Here is a 16,001-nt window from a genome sequence, read left to right on the forward strand (position 1 = left end):
GCGAGCACGGAATTTCGCACACATTGGACATTTCACTGACTTAATTTTATTAAAATGAGATACCTACTGGCGGCAGTTTCGTGACAGTTTAGGTGAAACATCAGTCATGATCACATATATCATGCGTATCCCACCTCATTATTGATTATAATGACAATAAAGCTTAGACTAGATAGTTTTTTTTTAATGACGTACAAATTGGCGTGCGAAATTCCGTGCTCCCCACTGTACATGTCTAATTATTTTTTTTTTTACATCAAGATTTGTACTATTACATACAAATTTTATATGTATTCATTTCAGAATAACAATAATGAAGCAACAACGTTGCAAAAAATTTTAATTTGTTATTACAAAGCATCCAAGATATTTATGTAATGTTAACAAGACGTTAAACTGATGTTGCCACTTTGTTTTGGAGTAATAAAGAAATTAATGTATTTGTGATAAGTGATGTACGGTTGGTGGACAAATAAAACTGGGACACTTAAAATTTAATCTATGTAAATCAGACCAGTGAATTGTCAATATATTTGTCAATGTCTATATAATATGTCATACCAAAGTTAACCTATTTGTGATAAAGCCGTAATTAAACGATGCAAATTTGTAAATTTTGACTTATGTGATTGTCATTTTTGTCCCAGTTTTATTTGTCCATCGACTGTACCTACTTATGTATCATTTGTAAATGTACATTTGGTTTTTTAATTTCTGCCAAAAGCAAGAAAGCACAACCAGCAGAGATCTAGGTAAAGTTTGTCCAGCGAGAGATTGGTTGAGATAAGAAGTTTAAGAACCACTACGTAGAAGAAGGAGTACCTAGCGCACGTGAATAGTGAATATATTCTTCAAGCAGTACCTACCATTTTTGCCCTCAAATTATGGTCTAATTAATGTATTCTAGTGCATTTTGTTGTGTTGCGTTAATTTAATACAATTTAAAATCTCCCAATCTCTCGCTGGACAAAGTATACCTACCAGTTTTATTTTTGAATGACATAATTTTGTCTTCCACTGTGATTCGTTTCCCATAACTTGATTGAATGTCAACTGGTTTTAAGTAAGCCGCTTTGGGTGGCTTACTTCTTTTTTCGTCAACCTTCGACACAATAATTTTATAAATTATAGGAAATCATCGATCCTGATAAATAATCAGCAACAATTTAAATTTAGCCTGGACGACATGGCAACACTGCTCAAGTCGCCACCATTTTAATCAAAACGACAGCTGATTGCTTGATTCCATTCGTGTAGATTATTGCGTCGTATTTATTAATTTGCTGATTGAAAATGTAAGTTGTATTTGCTTAATATCCGCATTAGAATCGGTCTAATAACTTTTCGATGATTGTCGTCGAAGTTGGGCGACGACAGCTGCGACTATTTTGGATCCGTTGACGTTTCAGAGGTAAACAAATTTTCACGTTGTGACGTAATTTGTTTTGACCGGAGACGTCGTAATGGGGGCCGGAGTGAGCGCCGGAGAGAACAACGATGAGCTCGTTGATAATCTGATCGAGGCGAATTACATAAAGACATCGACGGTGGAGAGGGTACTTCGGGCCGTAGACAGAGGGGCGTATTTTCTGCCCGACCCGCCGGCCGATGCGTATCGAGACGTGGCGTGGAAAAACGGAAATTTCCACATATCGGCACCTTGCATCTACAGCGAGGTGATGGAAGGGCTGAAGCTGAGACCAGGTTTGAGTTTTCTCAATCTGGGATCAGGCACTGGGTATCTTAATACAGTAGCGGGACTGTTGTTGGGCACTTACGGCATCAATCACGGGATCGAGATCCACGAAAACGTTATAGAATATGCGTACATGAGATTGGAGGATTTTAAGAAACATTCAGGTGCTATGGATGAGTTTGATTTTTGTGAGCCAAAGTTCATGCAAGGGAATTGCCTGTCTTTACCTAGTGGTTACCATCAATATGATAGGGTTTATTGTGGAGCTGCTTGTCCTGAAAAGTATCTCAGTTATATGAAAAATCTAATCAAAGTGGGAGGGACCTTAGTCATACCCATAAATGAACGCTTGATTGAAATGAGGAGAATGTCAGAAACCAGCTGGAATACTCATTATTTGTTATCTGTTTCATTTACAACCCTCATAAAACCGGAACAAGTAAATCAAGAAACTGTTCCATTTTGTAAGTAATGTCTTACTTACTTTTGGTCAGGGTCTATTACATTTTTCCAGTTGATATTGAACCTTTATCATTGCAAGAACTGTGTCGTACCACTGTCAGAAATTTATTAAGAAGAAACATTGAACTGGAGCATCCTAAGGTTAAAAGCATAAAGAAGTGCCGGAGGACTTTAAGAAAGAAAAAACCTGGGAAAAGGTGAGTGACATTAGTTTTAGTGAGATGGTTAATCAGTACTGTTAACACGTCGTCGTCACGCCGGCCGCTGCCCCCGCTCTAAAATGTTAATTAATGATATGTACTATCGGCGCCAACGAAATGTGAACGAATTTCTGGTGCCATAGAAACGTCTTCTGTTTTGTTCTATGTACATTAAATAAAACTTTGTTCACTGGCGTACTATATGTATGGAAGTTAAGAAAAGATTTCTATTACCTATAACTTTCTATTACAATTTTTACAATTTTCGTCGAGTTTGGCAACAGCCCTCGCTTTTCCTATATCGGTCAAGTGTCGTGGCAGGTATATTGTTTAAAAATAAATTAAATCTGTTGACTAATTATGTTTATGAAAATTGTCACAAATCTGTCACATTAACGCACGCCTATGATTAATGCTTCAACACACACTAGGAAAATTTGGCGTTCACATTTCGATGGCGCCGATAGTACATATTATGAAAGAGGATATCTTTTTTATCATGGCTGTCAAAAAAAAAAGATTGGTTAGAACCTCTAATAGAATAATGAAAACTATCTTCATCTTCAGAACATTCACCTAACCTAACAAAAAGTGTTTTTTTTTTTATTTTGGACTCCGCCACTGTCATATACGTAAGCTGGATTCAAATCCCACATTCGTCTTCTGCGCAAACCACGTGATGTCATGTTTCGTTTTGACATTACCTCCACTGTCAACCATTGTCACCTTCGACCATACAATACATAGACACGGCATGCGAACCAGTTTGTAGGCAGTTTGTTTGAAAGCAACATGAATGGGCGAGAGGGGAGAACGGTGGGAGGGGCGTGGACTTTCCAACAGAGGCGGGTCGTTTTTAGGGGGCAATAAAACAATAAATTCGAAAATAAATATTTAAAAACAAAATGTGTATTAAAAAAAACCGAAAAGAGATACAATTGGAATTATATACTACTGACCTTTAAACAATATTGTTTTTGTGAGCATACTTCTCACTCTATTGCCAGTGTCTGCATCATTTAACCGTGTAGTTTCATGATGTAGTCTTAGTTTAAAATATTTTTCTAAAATTAATTTAATCAACTGTAAACAATGATTGTTTAAAATATTTTCAGTGACCATATGCTCAGCAAAGTCATCAAACAAAGTTAACGGTAAATTTCTAATGGTAGAATTTATCAATATATTTGGCAAATTTTTCATGTGAAAAATGTCATGCTCTGCTTTAATCACTCTGAGACATTTTTCTGCAGTTTCACAAATTTTAATTACCAATGGAGAAGCACTAACCATTCTGCCGTATTGTTTTCTTTGTTGTAACAAAGAAACAACAGTACTATTTTCGAGGGTGAGAAGACAAAAAGCACAGCTAATACATTTTGTGAGACATTTAACAACAAATCCAGATATATATGCCACAATATCTGTCGTATAGGTTGTTAAATGCCACACTGGAGTGCTGATATAATCATGCTCTTGCAGTTCATTGAAAATTTGAATAAAATCTGGCGTGTCTTGTAAGTTCTCACCATTATCATTACAAGTTAAAGTTCTAGATGAACAATGCAATAGCGACGTATTATCTATCGCCACTGCATTGCCTGAATCTGCACCTTTTATTTCAGTGTGAAGTAATAGGCGTTTGTAAATCGCTTCAAACTGTTTGCAAGTGGGGTTGTTGTTGGATCCACCTCTACTCCTCACAGCACTAAAAAATATTTCAAGATGATCTTGTGAGATCTTGTATGTCAATATATATTTCAACAAGGGAGTTTCAGATTGTATATATTTTGTAAACATAGACATTAAACTTTCAATGTCCACCAAAAAGCCGAGAAATCCAGTTTTTCGGTTTGTTTGCACTACTGGTACACCATTCAATTTAAGGCCTAAAATATAGTTTTTACAATATTTTAAGTAATCAATAATTTCTGTATGATTGCTCATAGATAATGGTTTACGGTATTTTGTTTTTGAAGCCCAATTTCGTGAGTTTAATATATCAAATAAATTATTGAAAATTTTGCAGAACGTTGCTGTGCCGGTAGCACCTAGAAAATCTTCATGTTGCAAATCTAAACAGAGGAAAAGAAAAGCATCCGCTACACTATTACTAAACGTCTGTGCTGCAATTTTCACTTTCATCTTTTCTCGTGCCCACTGTAAATGTCTTTTCCGCAATTTTGTTGCAGCATGAAGACCCTCAATGTTCTGTAAATTGACCAGGTTTTCAAAAAAAAACCACAAAATTTCATTTCCATCCCCATCTGTCAATTTTCCCTGACTGGCCAAGCAATTTCTGATTAATTTAAGCATATGACAAGCGTCTAAATAGAAAAAGATATTTTCTTGTGATTGAGGATTGGGGAACGAAGTAATTAAATTCGAAGTGTCCTCAAAAGACGCACCCAAATTTGTCGCCATGGCCAGATTTGTAGGTGTTCCGTCAAATGTAAATGATGAAACAACAACCCCAGATTCATTTATGAACTCTAGACATTTGTTCAGAAGATTAACTTTTTCAGTGCCGTTTAAACCATTTAAAAAAAAATAACCGACCGGTATTTTCCAGTTGGCATTTAAGGCTACCAACATAAAAACCAACACTTCTTTTGCTTCTGGCGTTGAATCGGAGTCAAAATTGCCACCAAAATCAACGTAGCCACAAAATTTCTTTCCTGTCCATTCAATCATTTTTCTAATGGCCATTTCATCCATCACCAAGTTACAAAGAACTTGATAATTTCGGGAAGTAGCTTCTGCAACTTTCATTTTCAACGCTACCAAGGATTCCTCCGTAAAACCGGGTGCACAATTAACTGAACGATACCATTTGCTGATAGTATCCGGATGAGGAAGAGATTTATTAAATTTGTTCCTCACGTAATTATACGCTTTAGCAGAATAAAAGTTTAAGGTCAAAGCAAAGGCTCTTAATTCTGGTGTATATTTTTGTTTGGACGGCCCTTTTAACAGCTTCTTGATAATTTCTACCGATGACGCTGGAAGCGATGCCTAAAACATGATTGGATTAATTAAATTACTTAAATAAGAATTTTGTAGCTTACACCAACGGCAATTTTTGCATTTTCACTTATATAATTGCTTTCATGCAGATGTTTCAGTAATGATTTCAAACAAAGAATTCTTGCTTTTAAACGTCTATTTCTTTGTTGCAAAGCAACAAGTTTCTTCCGTTTAATTGCAACAGATCGTTTGGCAATATGCCAGTTTCTTTTTCCTCTTCTGGGAGTATTAAATTCATCACTATAGATATCTCCAACATATCGTGGATTCCTAAATGTATAATTATAACATTACACATACAAATATTCTCATTTCAATTAAGAATTATGTTCTTACCTCTTCCTTTTTTTGTGTCTAATTTGTGCAATATCTTCATCATTTGACGCTACTGATGGTGTGGCAGAAGATGAATCAATCGCTGTAACTTTTTTTGTCGTTTTTCCTGTGAGTAATTTTGAGTTTCTTTTCAAACGTTGTAACTTCATCAATCTCACTCTAAAGTTCCTCATAATATAAGTTTTCTTGTCTCATTAAAGAAATAACTTTTCTCACCTTTTTTGTGGAGGACCCATAAGGCTGGTAACAGATTTCTCTTTTAATTCTCCACATTCTGAGGCTGACTTTGTTGCTGAAGATGATGAAGAAAGGGGAAGAGCTAGGGTTTCCTTTTCTTGAACTGGCAAATTACTTGCACAATCGAGTGTCTCCTCTGAAGTCACTGATGATGCTGAAGTCGAAGAACTACTACATATTAGAGTAAGAAACAATGTTTAAAATGTAAGACTCACCTTGTGCATATAACACCGCTTCCAGATGAGGTGGGCATTGCATCCTTTTTTAATCTTCTTCTCCCACTAGGTTCAGTATAAAAATCAGAAGTTAAAAAATGATCCGAACACAAAAATGTAAACCGCTGGGAATTAATTTCTACTCCCAAACTTTGAAACCACTTGTTTCTTTCAGTTACATCCTTCGGAAAACTAAAACATAAAAACATTTCGAGTATTTTCTACAAATATAATTAATATTCTGTTGGAATCCCAGATTCCATAGCGATGTGACGCTTATGGTTTGTTTACATGAAGCACGTGGATCGTTGTACTTACAGGTGATATGAACGCGTTGCCGCTTTTTCATACGGTCGTTTACACACATAGCACTTCCTAACCATAGTTAACAAAGTTTATAATAGTTTATATTAGTTATATCACCACCAAACACAAGATTAAAGCACAAAAACAACAATTTCGCAAACTAGGCAGCCATTAGAGATGCTACGAAATTAACTTAAAATTCACCGAGCGGACACGATCACAAGCGAAGTAAACTAATTGACCAATCGCAGCCTTGATCTCAACAAGGTTCAATTTCGCGTTCGCTTGCTGTTTTCCCCTTACCCCACCTGCATATGTTGGCTTCAACCAAAATTCAGTGTACCGTGTCTATGTATTGTATGGTCGAAGATTGTCACTAACTGTCACTGTCAGACTCAGCATTGCAAAATGTTAATATCGAAAAAATTGAATGAGAAATTCCAAGGAGGAAAAATTTAAAAGGTTTCCACAAGGCAGTAGTAGCATGCTTTAATAAATCATAGCTTAATAAATAAAAAAATATATACAACGTGTCTCAGAAATAAGTACATTAATTTTAACTGGTAATAGAACTCGTTAATAGCAACAATACAATATTTAAATATATTTTTTTCCTAAACCTTATAGTTATCCAATTAAAATTATTGAAAAATTTGGCAAAAATTTCATTACCCGCTAATGGGGATTACCTGCTTCGCCGTTGCCGATAAGCTAAGAACAAAAAACAAATGCAAGAAAACTTTCACTTGTTTCTTGCGAACCTAAGTACAGCGGCTAATTGCTGCACCCGTTGCTGTAACCTATAATGATAAGGGTGGAAGAGAAAAAAGAGAATCATATGGTAGATATTAAATGAAAACAATTTTAATAATAAATATTTTAAACTGACCCTAATGAACCGCCCGTACCCAAATAATGACAAAATGTCTCCTGAAATTAGTGTATTAATCTGTAAAAATCCTCATGAAGTAATTAGAGTAATCAGTAATCACTAACCATTACAAGAAGTGTTCAAAGTGACCGCCGTTATTGTCAATAAAATAATGAAGGCGCCGACGAAATGTTTCCTCCACTCTTTCCAGCTGTTATTGCGAATTGTTGTGGCAGCATTTTCCACCCGCTTTCTTAAAACTTCAGTTGTCAATTAGGATCGAATATACCAAGTCCTTAATGTACCCCCACAAGAAGTAGCACGGAAATTCTCTAGATTCGAGGAGCACTCCCGACGCTTCATCATGCCACCAACACAATATTTATGTACTATGGCGGACAATAAATTTAGGCCGGCCTGTCATTGAGTTGACATCAAAATGTGAAGCTGGCATTATGTTCAACTAACCCCATTTTCGATTTTTGTCATTCTTGTCATCGTGACAGCGATAATCAAAATTAAAATTGGGAAAAGAAGCGTGCACCAGAGAGAAGTGCTATTACAAATCAGTTATGCTAGTGCGTCATGATCTGTAAGTTATGAAAAAAGCAAAGGAAACGCCAAACAGCTTGAAAACCTTCAGTTTGAGAAACTGACGCATCAGTTATAATGACAATAAATGGTCGCTTGCATTGACTTTTTTGAAATGTCAGAAATTTGCCGGCCTAAATTTATTGTCCGCCATAGTACATATTCACTACTCGAAAATAAATTCGCCATTTTCACAAAATTTTAGCTTAAATCACAGAATCAAGACGTAAACACCTGCCTTGTGAAGTCGGACAAATCTAACTAAAAACTACCTACACCTCGCCCGCAGAGCGGAAAAACTGTATTCCAAAAACGCAATGTTTTGCGTTGATTTTACAAAAAGCATTATTTCACGGTCACTGTCATTGGGTCAAATAACTTGAAAATGCGAGTAAATAGACAGCTCGTTAATTTATGGGAGAGGAAAATACTGAAATGAAAATTATATTTCGAAAAAATTATACATAAAAATTTTGTTGTTCTTGACGAGAACTGTCACTGTTTAAAATTAATGTACTTATTTCTGAGACGTTGTACAGGGTGATTTTGAAAGTTGTGCAAATATTTTAATCACGAGCTACTGGCTTCATGTAGAACTCGGAAAAAATATTTAAAAAATTCTATGTCAAAAAATAAAATGACATTAATTTTTTGAACTACAATTTTTTTAAATTGCTTTTAGTTTTCTACGTTGTCCTACAACCACGTAGGTAAAATTTCGGCACATTTTAAAAATACACCCTGTATATCATGTTTATATAACATGTACGCCAATGCGAAGTAACCTATAGGAAATATGCTTTAAAACAAGGAAACCGCATTGGTGTACGTTTTATCAAATATGATATACAGGGTGTATTTTTAAAATGTGCCGAAATTTTACCTACGAGGTTGTAGGACAACGTAGAAAACTAAAAACAATTTAAAAAAATTGTAGCTCAAAAAATTAATGTCATTTTTTCCGAGTTCTACATGAAGCCAGTAGCTCGTTATTAAAATATCTGCACAACTTTCAAAATCACCCTGTATATTACAAGATGCCATTCTTGCAGCTGTTGCGAAAGAGCTATTTTGTATCGTCGCAATCAAAGCTATGTAGTCGTCAAGTGTACATATATACATATCCTGTGTTTGCCTCTTCTTGGTCTGCGACGTTCTACTAGGCCCGTTCTTCGCCACTTGTTAACAACATATACAGGGTTATTATAAACTAGCTGACCCAACAGATGTTGTCTTGTCCAAATTTCAATATCCAAATTTGTTTGTGATCGTTTTGTGAATTTGTGGAAAGCTATTGGAAATGTGTAAACAAAGTAAAAATGAGGAATTTTACATGGGAGATGAATTCTATCGGCAGTATTCTGCACTGCTGAAATACTGGAAATGTGTGATGTGCCCGGAATGTGATGCGTTTTTGTTCCAGAATTTAAGTCAGAATTTCATCATGTCCAAACAAATGATTTACATATTTTCTTCCATTAAATTTGAAACGACAATGAATCTCAAGCAGCTTTATTGGGTGATTCTAAATGATTCTGAATAAGTACTGCAACTACATATGTACGAAAATTTATGTGGCAACTGTGTGAATGGGATAGAGTTGACATTTGTATGACATTTCATAAGCGTGCATTTGACAACTTATAAAATTGCGCGACTATGAACTGTCGAAAGAAATGTCAACTCTATCCTACCCACACAGTTCCCACATAAATTTTCGTACATAGTTGCCAGATTTATCCACAATTATTTTGAATCACCCAATATTTACATTTCGATTGCAAAATCGATGTTCAAGTAAACAATCCGATTAGTTTAATTCCCAATTTTACAATCAGCTGTCAGATGATATTTGTGCATATAGGCAAATAAATTGGAATAGAAATAAAAAAACTACTACATTTGTTAGACCGATCGCGAAACAACACAAAAGTAAAAGCAAATGTAATTTTATTTTAATTTACTGGGTTGCGTTTTTCCAGATTTTTTTCCAATTGAAAACAAAAAAAAAAGCATCAAGCAAATATGTATATAGCTCCTATTGTCAGTTATGATCGAGAGTGCATACAAAAATTATAATTTTTGAAATTTGTCCGAATTTTCCGACTTTCCTTTGTAATTGTCCCGAATTTTTTTTTCCGAAAACTTATCCAAAACCCTAACAAAGAAAACCAAAAAAGAATTACGCATAGCCATCGTTCGAATCCTGAGTTATGATCTTGAGTTCATACAAAAAAGCACTTTCAGTTTTTCCCGAATTATTTTAATTCAGTTTTTCCAGATTTTTTTTCCTATTGAAAACATTTATCCATCACTAGCAAAGACTCTATAGTAAAGTTACGCCACAGGTTTGCATGCTTTTGTTTTTCACAGTCGATCTTGATCATACATTTTTTTAAGCATACGGTATTATAGATATCAGTTACTCAAAAGTATGTTGCAGCCATACAGTTATCACATAAGTCTCTTTCTGCTCGCTATAATTTCATAAAGTATGTGATTATTAGATTTAGTGGAATTATTTTCGATACTACATAAACATTATCAAATTCCGTAAGTGTTGTAATTTCGAAAACACTGCATGCTCAGGTTCGTTATAAGATGCAGTCGTAATTTTAGTAATAACGAAACTTTCCTTCGCTCTCGCCTCAAATATGAAAATATTGTTTGTTTTAGAGAAGGGAATAACAGGCGAGACACCCGGAAAGATTTCATTGAATTTTTCCTGTTAACGATGGGTCGCAAGAAGAAAAGAAGAAGCGCAGCAGCAGCTCACGATCGAGACAATGACGAAAGTAGCGGCTCGAGTTCGGCAAATAATGACACCGACGGACCTTCGTCAGATAGCGACGAATCTTCAGCGGATGATCCGATGGACACTGCACAGCGCGCTTGTCGAATATTGGGTATGAAGCCTCGCACTAACAACGCCTCGACGAGCAGCGGCAATTCTAACAATAACGAGACTGAAGAAGCGAGCAGTAGTAAGCAAATTGCTACCGAAGTAACCCCTGAAGAGATGGAAACCGAAAGTAAAGTAATAGTCCACAGAGAAAACATAACAGAAGTGGAAAGCTGCGAACCTACGTTTGAAAACATACAAAAAGAAGTCAGTTTCAACGTGACCGTAGAGTCGGTAGTCATAGATGGAGAAGAGAAACTGGTGAACGTCCGCACTGGTGAAGTTGTGGACGAGAACAAACAAAAAACCCACCAGCAAGGTAGACTCGATAACGGCAGCATAGATGATGAGATAATAATCTCTGATTTACCCGTCGATGTGGTAAAGGTTTTGTCGAGCAGCAGCGATGACGATCAGGATAATAAGAGATGTAAGAGAGGTCTGAAAGAAAAGGAAAAGAAATTGAGCTCAAAGTGGCGCAAAATCGACAGAGTCGATGTTCCCAAAAAATATAGTGATAGTGAAGATAGCACTGACAATGAGGACAAAAGTGATAGTGAAAGTGAATTTGTTGAAATGATGAATCGAAAGAAAATGTACATAAGTCCATATACTGCACACATGAGGAACAAAATTCAACAGTTGCCTCTGCCATCCAATGTAAAAAAATTCCTCAACTTTTACAGAGAATTTTAATCCTTCAGCAAACTAATAATCATGTCATAGAATAGAAGAGTTATTTTAGAACGTTCCCAAACGATTAAAAGTAGATAATGTTACAAAGATAAAGATGTAATATCTAAAGGAATTTTATACATTGGTGACATTCAGGAAATTATATGTTACGATCTGATTTTCTGTATTTTCATGTACTCACATTTGTGCTTTTTTTGGGTTATTGTATTTCATTATTAAAGTAATTTTGGCTGATTGAATCGTGAATTTTTTTCGACGTCTTTGTACATGTCAATATTCAAGAATTCTAATTCTTTAACTTCTGTAATAAAGAATTGTTATTTGACATCTACTGCTGAGAAACTGACCCCTCGGCCCAACATAGACTACCGTCCGCATTGTTTTTTTTTAATCCAAAACCGCAAAGTAGTAGTTCAAAACTGCTGAGGAATCTGCTTTATTGCACATAACGAAAAAACAAAATTTTATGCAGAAATTATAAATAAATCACTGTTCGAGTCTTGTGTTGTGTGTTTGATTACGTCCATTCTTTGTGGAGCTACATGAATTTTGAACTGTAACGTGAACAATATCCTAGAACAATATAACGTTGAGAGTCCTTGAACATAGAGTGCTGTTTCACTTATGGAAGTAGGTATTATAGATAACTGTACAGCGTTACATAACCTCATTGGTTATCTCGTCGAATGTCATAGGTTTAATGTTTTGAAACATTGAAAAAGGAAAACTATGGGGAATGCATTCGGTTATTATCCAGAAAGTGGATTTAAACTTTATTTCAATCCAGATGTGACTCCCTCTCCTTTTGAGGAACCCACTTTCGACCCTTGCTTGGGTTTTCCAAATGGACGCAGAGAAAGAGGTATTTATTTATAGAACTGTTCCACCCCCGAATCTACTCCTTGCCCGTAGTTATGATAGCCACCGAGGAAGAGATGAGATCGGCAAAAATACCACCGGAAGAACGCGACTACTGTGCCCACTTTCTCCTCAAATTCATGAGCTGTCGAAAAGACAACTGGCCGTGGGCTGTTAAATGTGAACACGAAAAACACGAATATGCCACTTGCAAATACGAAGAGTAGGTATACTTGTCTTGTCACAACGTTATACTGAAAATTTCTTTGCAGTCACGTTATACGCATGAAAGAATATGAACGCGAGCGACGTCTAAGAGTCCGCGAGCAGAAAAGAAAACAATTGGAGGGCGCTGCGTAAAGTCTTATATTGAAACTTGTAGGTTGTTTGTAAATAAGTTGAATAAATTAGAAAAACACATCGAAATTTATTAAATAAATTCCATTAGAAACTTATACTAATGATGTCCTGCACTTGACAAGCGCAGTTGCGCCTCTTATTCTCCAAGTCGTTCTGGCCAGACATCAGATGCGACTGTAAGGCACTGACGAATCCTGGATTACTTTTCACTTTGGTTTTCACTTCAGCCGCTTGCAGAGAGCTGGCGGAAGTGAGGAGAGTACCCAAAGCGACATAACTCCTGAACTGTGACTCTGGATCGCTGAGTTTCGTCAGGATATCAGGAATCACGTCTGCCAAAACCGAAATACCCAATTCGTCCCGCTTTTTGAGAGTTGCGACTGAGAGATTCAACAGTAGAGTCGCCAGAGCTATCTGAAAGTACAAAATCAACCTACAACGTTATGAGTCGGTGCAAACTGACTTGTCCGTTTTTGTTGAGCGATCCTAAAGTCGTTATGTTCTCGACGAGGTCAAATCGATGCTCGAATACCAATTCTTCTCCGCATTCGTGAACGAACAAATTGCTCAACGTCCGTAGAGCCACGATCACGTTGTTGGCTATTCTACAGCTGTCGCTAACGAAACTCAGCAATTTTTGGAGAAGGATTCCGTTATTAGCCGACGCTATAATCTCGTTGTTTTTCTTGTACCTGACGGCCATTCTTATGACGTCGATCGCCGGAAACACGATCTCGTCCGGCCATTCGAGCAGCTTGAATAAGGTGTCGAATACGTTGGGATCGTCCGGGGGTCCGTTGCACAGCTTCACCAATTCTTCGAGATGTGCTTCGTTGATAGGGGGATTTTTGCCGTCTCCACATTTTTCGTTGAACTCTTTCAGCTTGATCAAGATTACTTTGGAGTCGCCCATTTCGAAGGTTCGATACGTGTTTATCGGGAAGAATTTGATACCTTGGCTCGGAATGTTGGAACTCGACCCTTGACGTGAACTGTTCACCGACGTCGAGTAACTGCTTCCGCCTGGATTAAAGACAAACAAAAAATATCACGTGAAGTCTCGAGAAAATTTCGTCGTTATACAGGGTGTCTCAAAATTCGCGAATTCCGAATTCAGAGCGTGGTAGGGAAGGACCCAGTGGAGCTCGAAAAATACTTAGAAAAAGAATTCGCTCTTCCTGAAGCACTTTAATTTTGTTCAATACATAACAGCCTTCATATCCACAGTGACAAAATACTATTCTAGCTACGTTGCCGTTCCATTTTTTAGAAAAATTACAAAAATTTAAGATTTTTTTCCTCCAAAGTAAAGCTACCTTCAGACCAATGTATCTTTGTGAGGGGAGTCCCTTTTTTTTTATTTCCATATTTGGACTACTGAAGTGATCCCCTACAACGCTCTGAATTCGGAATTCGCGGATTTTGAGACACCCTGTATGTACCTGTAAACGGGTCGAGGTTGGTTCCGGTGACCCCTTGGCTGTTCGCTGTACCGCTCGGAGTGTACCTCGACTGTCCCGTGAACGGATCGACGTATTCCGTACTCGGAGCTACATACTGCTCTCGAGTATTCTTCAGGATAAAATCCACAACTTGCTCCAGATATGACGAAGGAAGTACATTTTTTGCCAAGAAAGTGTGGGCCGCTTGGTACGGATCATCTCCTCGATTGAACGGTAGCTTGAGTGGGGGCTTCCCATCTTCCACGTCCACGGAAAAGACGAAGTCGTACGCTTTGCCCTCAAACATGGTCTTATCTTGATTCGTCTTGTTGGTGCTGCCGAGAACGTCTCCCACTTTTTCCCAATGACTCTTGTCTCCATCTTCCACCCAAGTGTACGCTACCACTCCGCCACCTTCCCGAATCATCTTCATCTGTCCCGGTTTCCGTCCCGGGTCATAGAGGGCTTCCTTACCTGGCAAACTAAATTTAGTGTTACTTTTGTAATAGTGAATTGTTTCATACACACTCTGATATTTTGTAACCTCCGATTTCTTGCGTGCTCTGCTTAGTTAACACTTCCACTTCTTCAGTGAATTTGTTCACGGTAGCTTGGTCAGCGTACCGACTCTCGGATTGCGTAAATACACGGACGACACCGTCACTGGAACCCGTCACAATGTCACCGTTGGACAAACAAGCGACTGACCAGACCGACTGCGCTGGCAACTGAAACGACTCAACATTTACACCGTTTCGCCAGAACCTCACAGTTCGGTCTTCATCTGACGTGACGAAGCAGTTCTCACCTGCACCCTTGCAGCGTGCGATACTAAAAATTTGGTAATCAATTGTGACGTTGTGAGAGTCGACCCGATTCAAACCTGTAAATGTAGTTGGTATGGCCATAATAAACATTTAAACTGTCCCCTGAATATGACCACACTCTCACTGTTGCGTCATTTGCGACAGACACAAACTGATGCAATTCTGGCAAATCCAAAAGCCCCCTCACACAGTCAGTGTGTCCGCTTAATGAATTTAATCTGACGCCTTCACAATTCCATATTCCGATAGTCTTGTCAGCTGAAGCTGTAACAACTCGGGAATCTACCAACTGGACCACGGCCCAAATTGCCGCCGCGTGTCCCGTGAACGTCATGGTAGAACCGGTTTTGTTTAAAGCCCACGACTTAGCCGTGCAGTCCCACGAGCCGCTCAAGAAAGAATTGGTACTCGAACATTTCGACAGACTACTAACTAAAATTATAGGTTATGTTTCACGGGCATTCATAAATTGTAAAAGTCACCTGCGTTGGAGTGCTCTTTGAAAGTAAATGTTGCAAAAGGCTCGGAAGGTTTATAGACGTATATTATGTTATCGTTTCCTCCGGTAATTACTAAACCGTCCGGGAATTCGGCGGTCGGTTCCAAATATAAAACTGTAATGACGAAATTCTTTTGATCCTGGTATGTCTGTACCAGGGAATAACCGGTGTTGATGCTGAAATTGTCTCGGTGGTGGCCTCGTGCATGCAAGTACACTTGAGTACTTACTTGTTGGGGTTCCAGAATTTCGCGGTTTTATCACGCGAACCGCTAATTATGGAATTATTCGCCGAAACAACTACACTTCTCACATCTAACGAATGTCCAAAAAGCACAGCGCTCAGCTTGAATTTCTGAGCCATAGCCATGTTTTTGAGAATTTTACTATGACAAGCAAGTTTGGTTACGTTCGTCGGCAAATGACGTTTGCGTCTACAGTTACGTCTGTCACAAGACAAATCACAACAATTTTCA

The 16,001-nt window shown here is 37.6% G+C and overlaps 3 protein-coding genes and 2 long non-coding RNA genes across 9 annotated transcripts; 2 read left to right on the forward strand and 3 right to left on the reverse strand.

Moving 5' to 3' along the window:
• Positions 1 to 1,151: 1,151 nt before the first annotated feature.
• Positions 1,152 to 11,778, forward strand: LOC138125442 (protein-L-isoaspartate O-methyltransferase domain-containing protein 2-like). 3 transcript variants are annotated; one of them, XM_069040762.1, is made up of 4 exons: positions 1,152 to 1,295; positions 1,364 to 2,160; positions 2,211 to 2,355; positions 10,618 to 11,778. In XM_069040762.1, the coding sequence occupies exons 2-4, from the start codon at positions 1,464 to 1,466 to the stop codon at positions 11,537 to 11,539; spliced, it is 1,764 nt and encodes a 587-aa protein (XP_068896863.1). In that variant the 5' UTR covers positions 1,152 to 1,295; positions 1,364 to 1,463; the 3' UTR covers positions 11,540 to 11,778. The 3 variants fall into 3 exon arrangements, with proteins under 3 accessions (XP_068896863.1, XP_068896864.1, XP_068896862.1); XM_069040763.1 differs by having other exon boundaries at positions 1,169 to 1,295; positions 1,410 to 2,160; XM_069040761.1 differs by having other exon boundaries at positions 1,193 to 2,160.
• LOC138125454 (uncharacterized) lies at positions 2,211 to 7,038 on the reverse strand. The gene is made up of 2 exons (XR_011157461.1): positions 6,857 to 7,038; positions 2,211 to 3,084 (listed from the first exon to the last, which is right to left on the reverse strand). It is a non-coding gene; the product is annotated as an uncharacterized lncRNA (long non-coding RNA).
• LOC138125453 (uncharacterized) lies at positions 3,238 to 6,847 on the reverse strand. Of its 3 annotated transcripts, XR_011157460.1 has the most exons (6): positions 6,492 to 6,847; positions 6,174 to 6,365; positions 5,938 to 6,126; positions 5,722 to 5,880; positions 5,427 to 5,655; positions 3,238 to 5,373 (listed from the first exon to the last, which is right to left on the reverse strand). It is a non-coding gene; the product is annotated as an uncharacterized lncRNA (long non-coding RNA). The 3 variants fall into 3 exon arrangements; XR_011157458.1 differs by having other exon boundaries at positions 6,174 to 6,847; XR_011157459.1 differs by having other exon boundaries at positions 5,938 to 6,129; positions 6,174 to 6,847.
• A 396-nt stretch (positions 11,779 to 12,174) lies between the features above and the next one.
• Positions 12,175 to 12,817, forward strand: ND-B18 (NADH dehydrogenase (ubiquinone) B18 subunit). Its single transcript, XM_069040775.1, has 3 exons — positions 12,175 to 12,401; positions 12,452 to 12,620; positions 12,670 to 12,817. The coding sequence occupies exons 1-3, from the start codon at positions 12,269 to 12,271 to the stop codon at positions 12,755 to 12,757; spliced, it is 390 nt and encodes a 129-aa protein (XP_068896876.1). The 5' UTR covers positions 12,175 to 12,268; the 3' UTR covers positions 12,758 to 12,817.
• On the reverse strand, positions 12,805 to 15,969 carry Plap (phospholipase A2 activator protein). The gene is made up of 7 exons (XM_069040756.1): positions 15,756 to 15,969; positions 15,509 to 15,702; positions 15,083 to 15,458; positions 14,728 to 15,030; positions 14,200 to 14,681; positions 13,221 to 13,780; positions 12,805 to 13,171 (listed from the first exon to the last, which is right to left on the reverse strand). The coding sequence occupies exons 1-7, from the start codon at positions 15,893 to 15,895 to the stop codon at positions 12,842 to 12,844; spliced, it is 2,385 nt and encodes a 794-aa protein (XP_068896857.1). The 5' UTR covers positions 15,896 to 15,969; the 3' UTR covers positions 12,805 to 12,841.
• Positions 15,970 to 16,001: the final 32 nt, after the last annotated feature.

The sequence above is a fragment of the Tenebrio molitor genome, chromosome 3, assembly GCF_963966145.1.
Source record: "Tenebrio molitor chromosome 3, icTenMoli1.1, whole genome shotgun sequence".
Taxonomy (NCBI): Eukaryota; Metazoa; Arthropoda; class Insecta; order Coleoptera; family Tenebrionidae; genus Tenebrio; species Tenebrio molitor.

What these genes read in the sequence shown, in the direction of transcription:
- Plap (XM_069040756.1), bottom strand. Translation starts at nt 15,895, where the DNA reads ATGGCTATGGCTCAGAAATTCAAGCTGAGCGCTGTGCTTTTTGGACAT. An exon ending in AAATTCTGGAACCCCAACAA is followed by an intron (nt 15,703 to 15,755) that starts GTAAGTACTCAA and finishes AGACAATTTCAG; the next exon opens with CATCAACACCGGTTATTCCC. An exon ending in CAAAGAGCACTCCAACGCAG is followed by an intron (nt 15,459 to 15,508) that starts GTGACTTTTACA and finishes CTATAATTTTAG; the next exon opens with TTAGTAGTCTGTCGAAATGT.
- LOC138125442 (XM_069040762.1), top strand. Translation starts at nt 1,464, where the DNA reads ATGGGGGCCGGAGTGAGCGCCGGAGAGAACAACGATGAGCTCGTTGAT. An exon ending in TCAAGAAACTGTTCCATTTT is followed by an intron (nt 2,161 to 2,210) that starts GTAAGTAATGTC and finishes ACATTTTTCCAG; the next exon opens with TTGATATTGAACCTTTATCA. An exon ending in AAGAAAAAACCTGGGAAAAG is followed by an intron (nt 2,356 to 10,617) that starts GTGAGTGACATT and finishes TGTTTGTTTTAG; the next exon opens with AGAAGGGAATAACAGGCGAG.
- ND-B18 (XM_069040775.1), top strand. Translation starts at nt 12,269, where the DNA reads ATGGGGAATGCATTCGGTTATTATCCAGAAAGTGGATTTAAACTTTAT. An exon ending in AAATGGACGCAGAGAAAGAG is followed by an intron (nt 12,402 to 12,451) that starts GTATTTATTTAT and finishes CCTTGCCCGTAG; the next exon opens with TTATGATAGCCACCGAGGAA. An exon ending in GCCACTTGCAAATACGAAGA is followed by an intron (nt 12,621 to 12,669) that starts GTAGGTATACTT and finishes ATTTCTTTGCAG; the next exon opens with TCACGTTATACGCATGAAAG.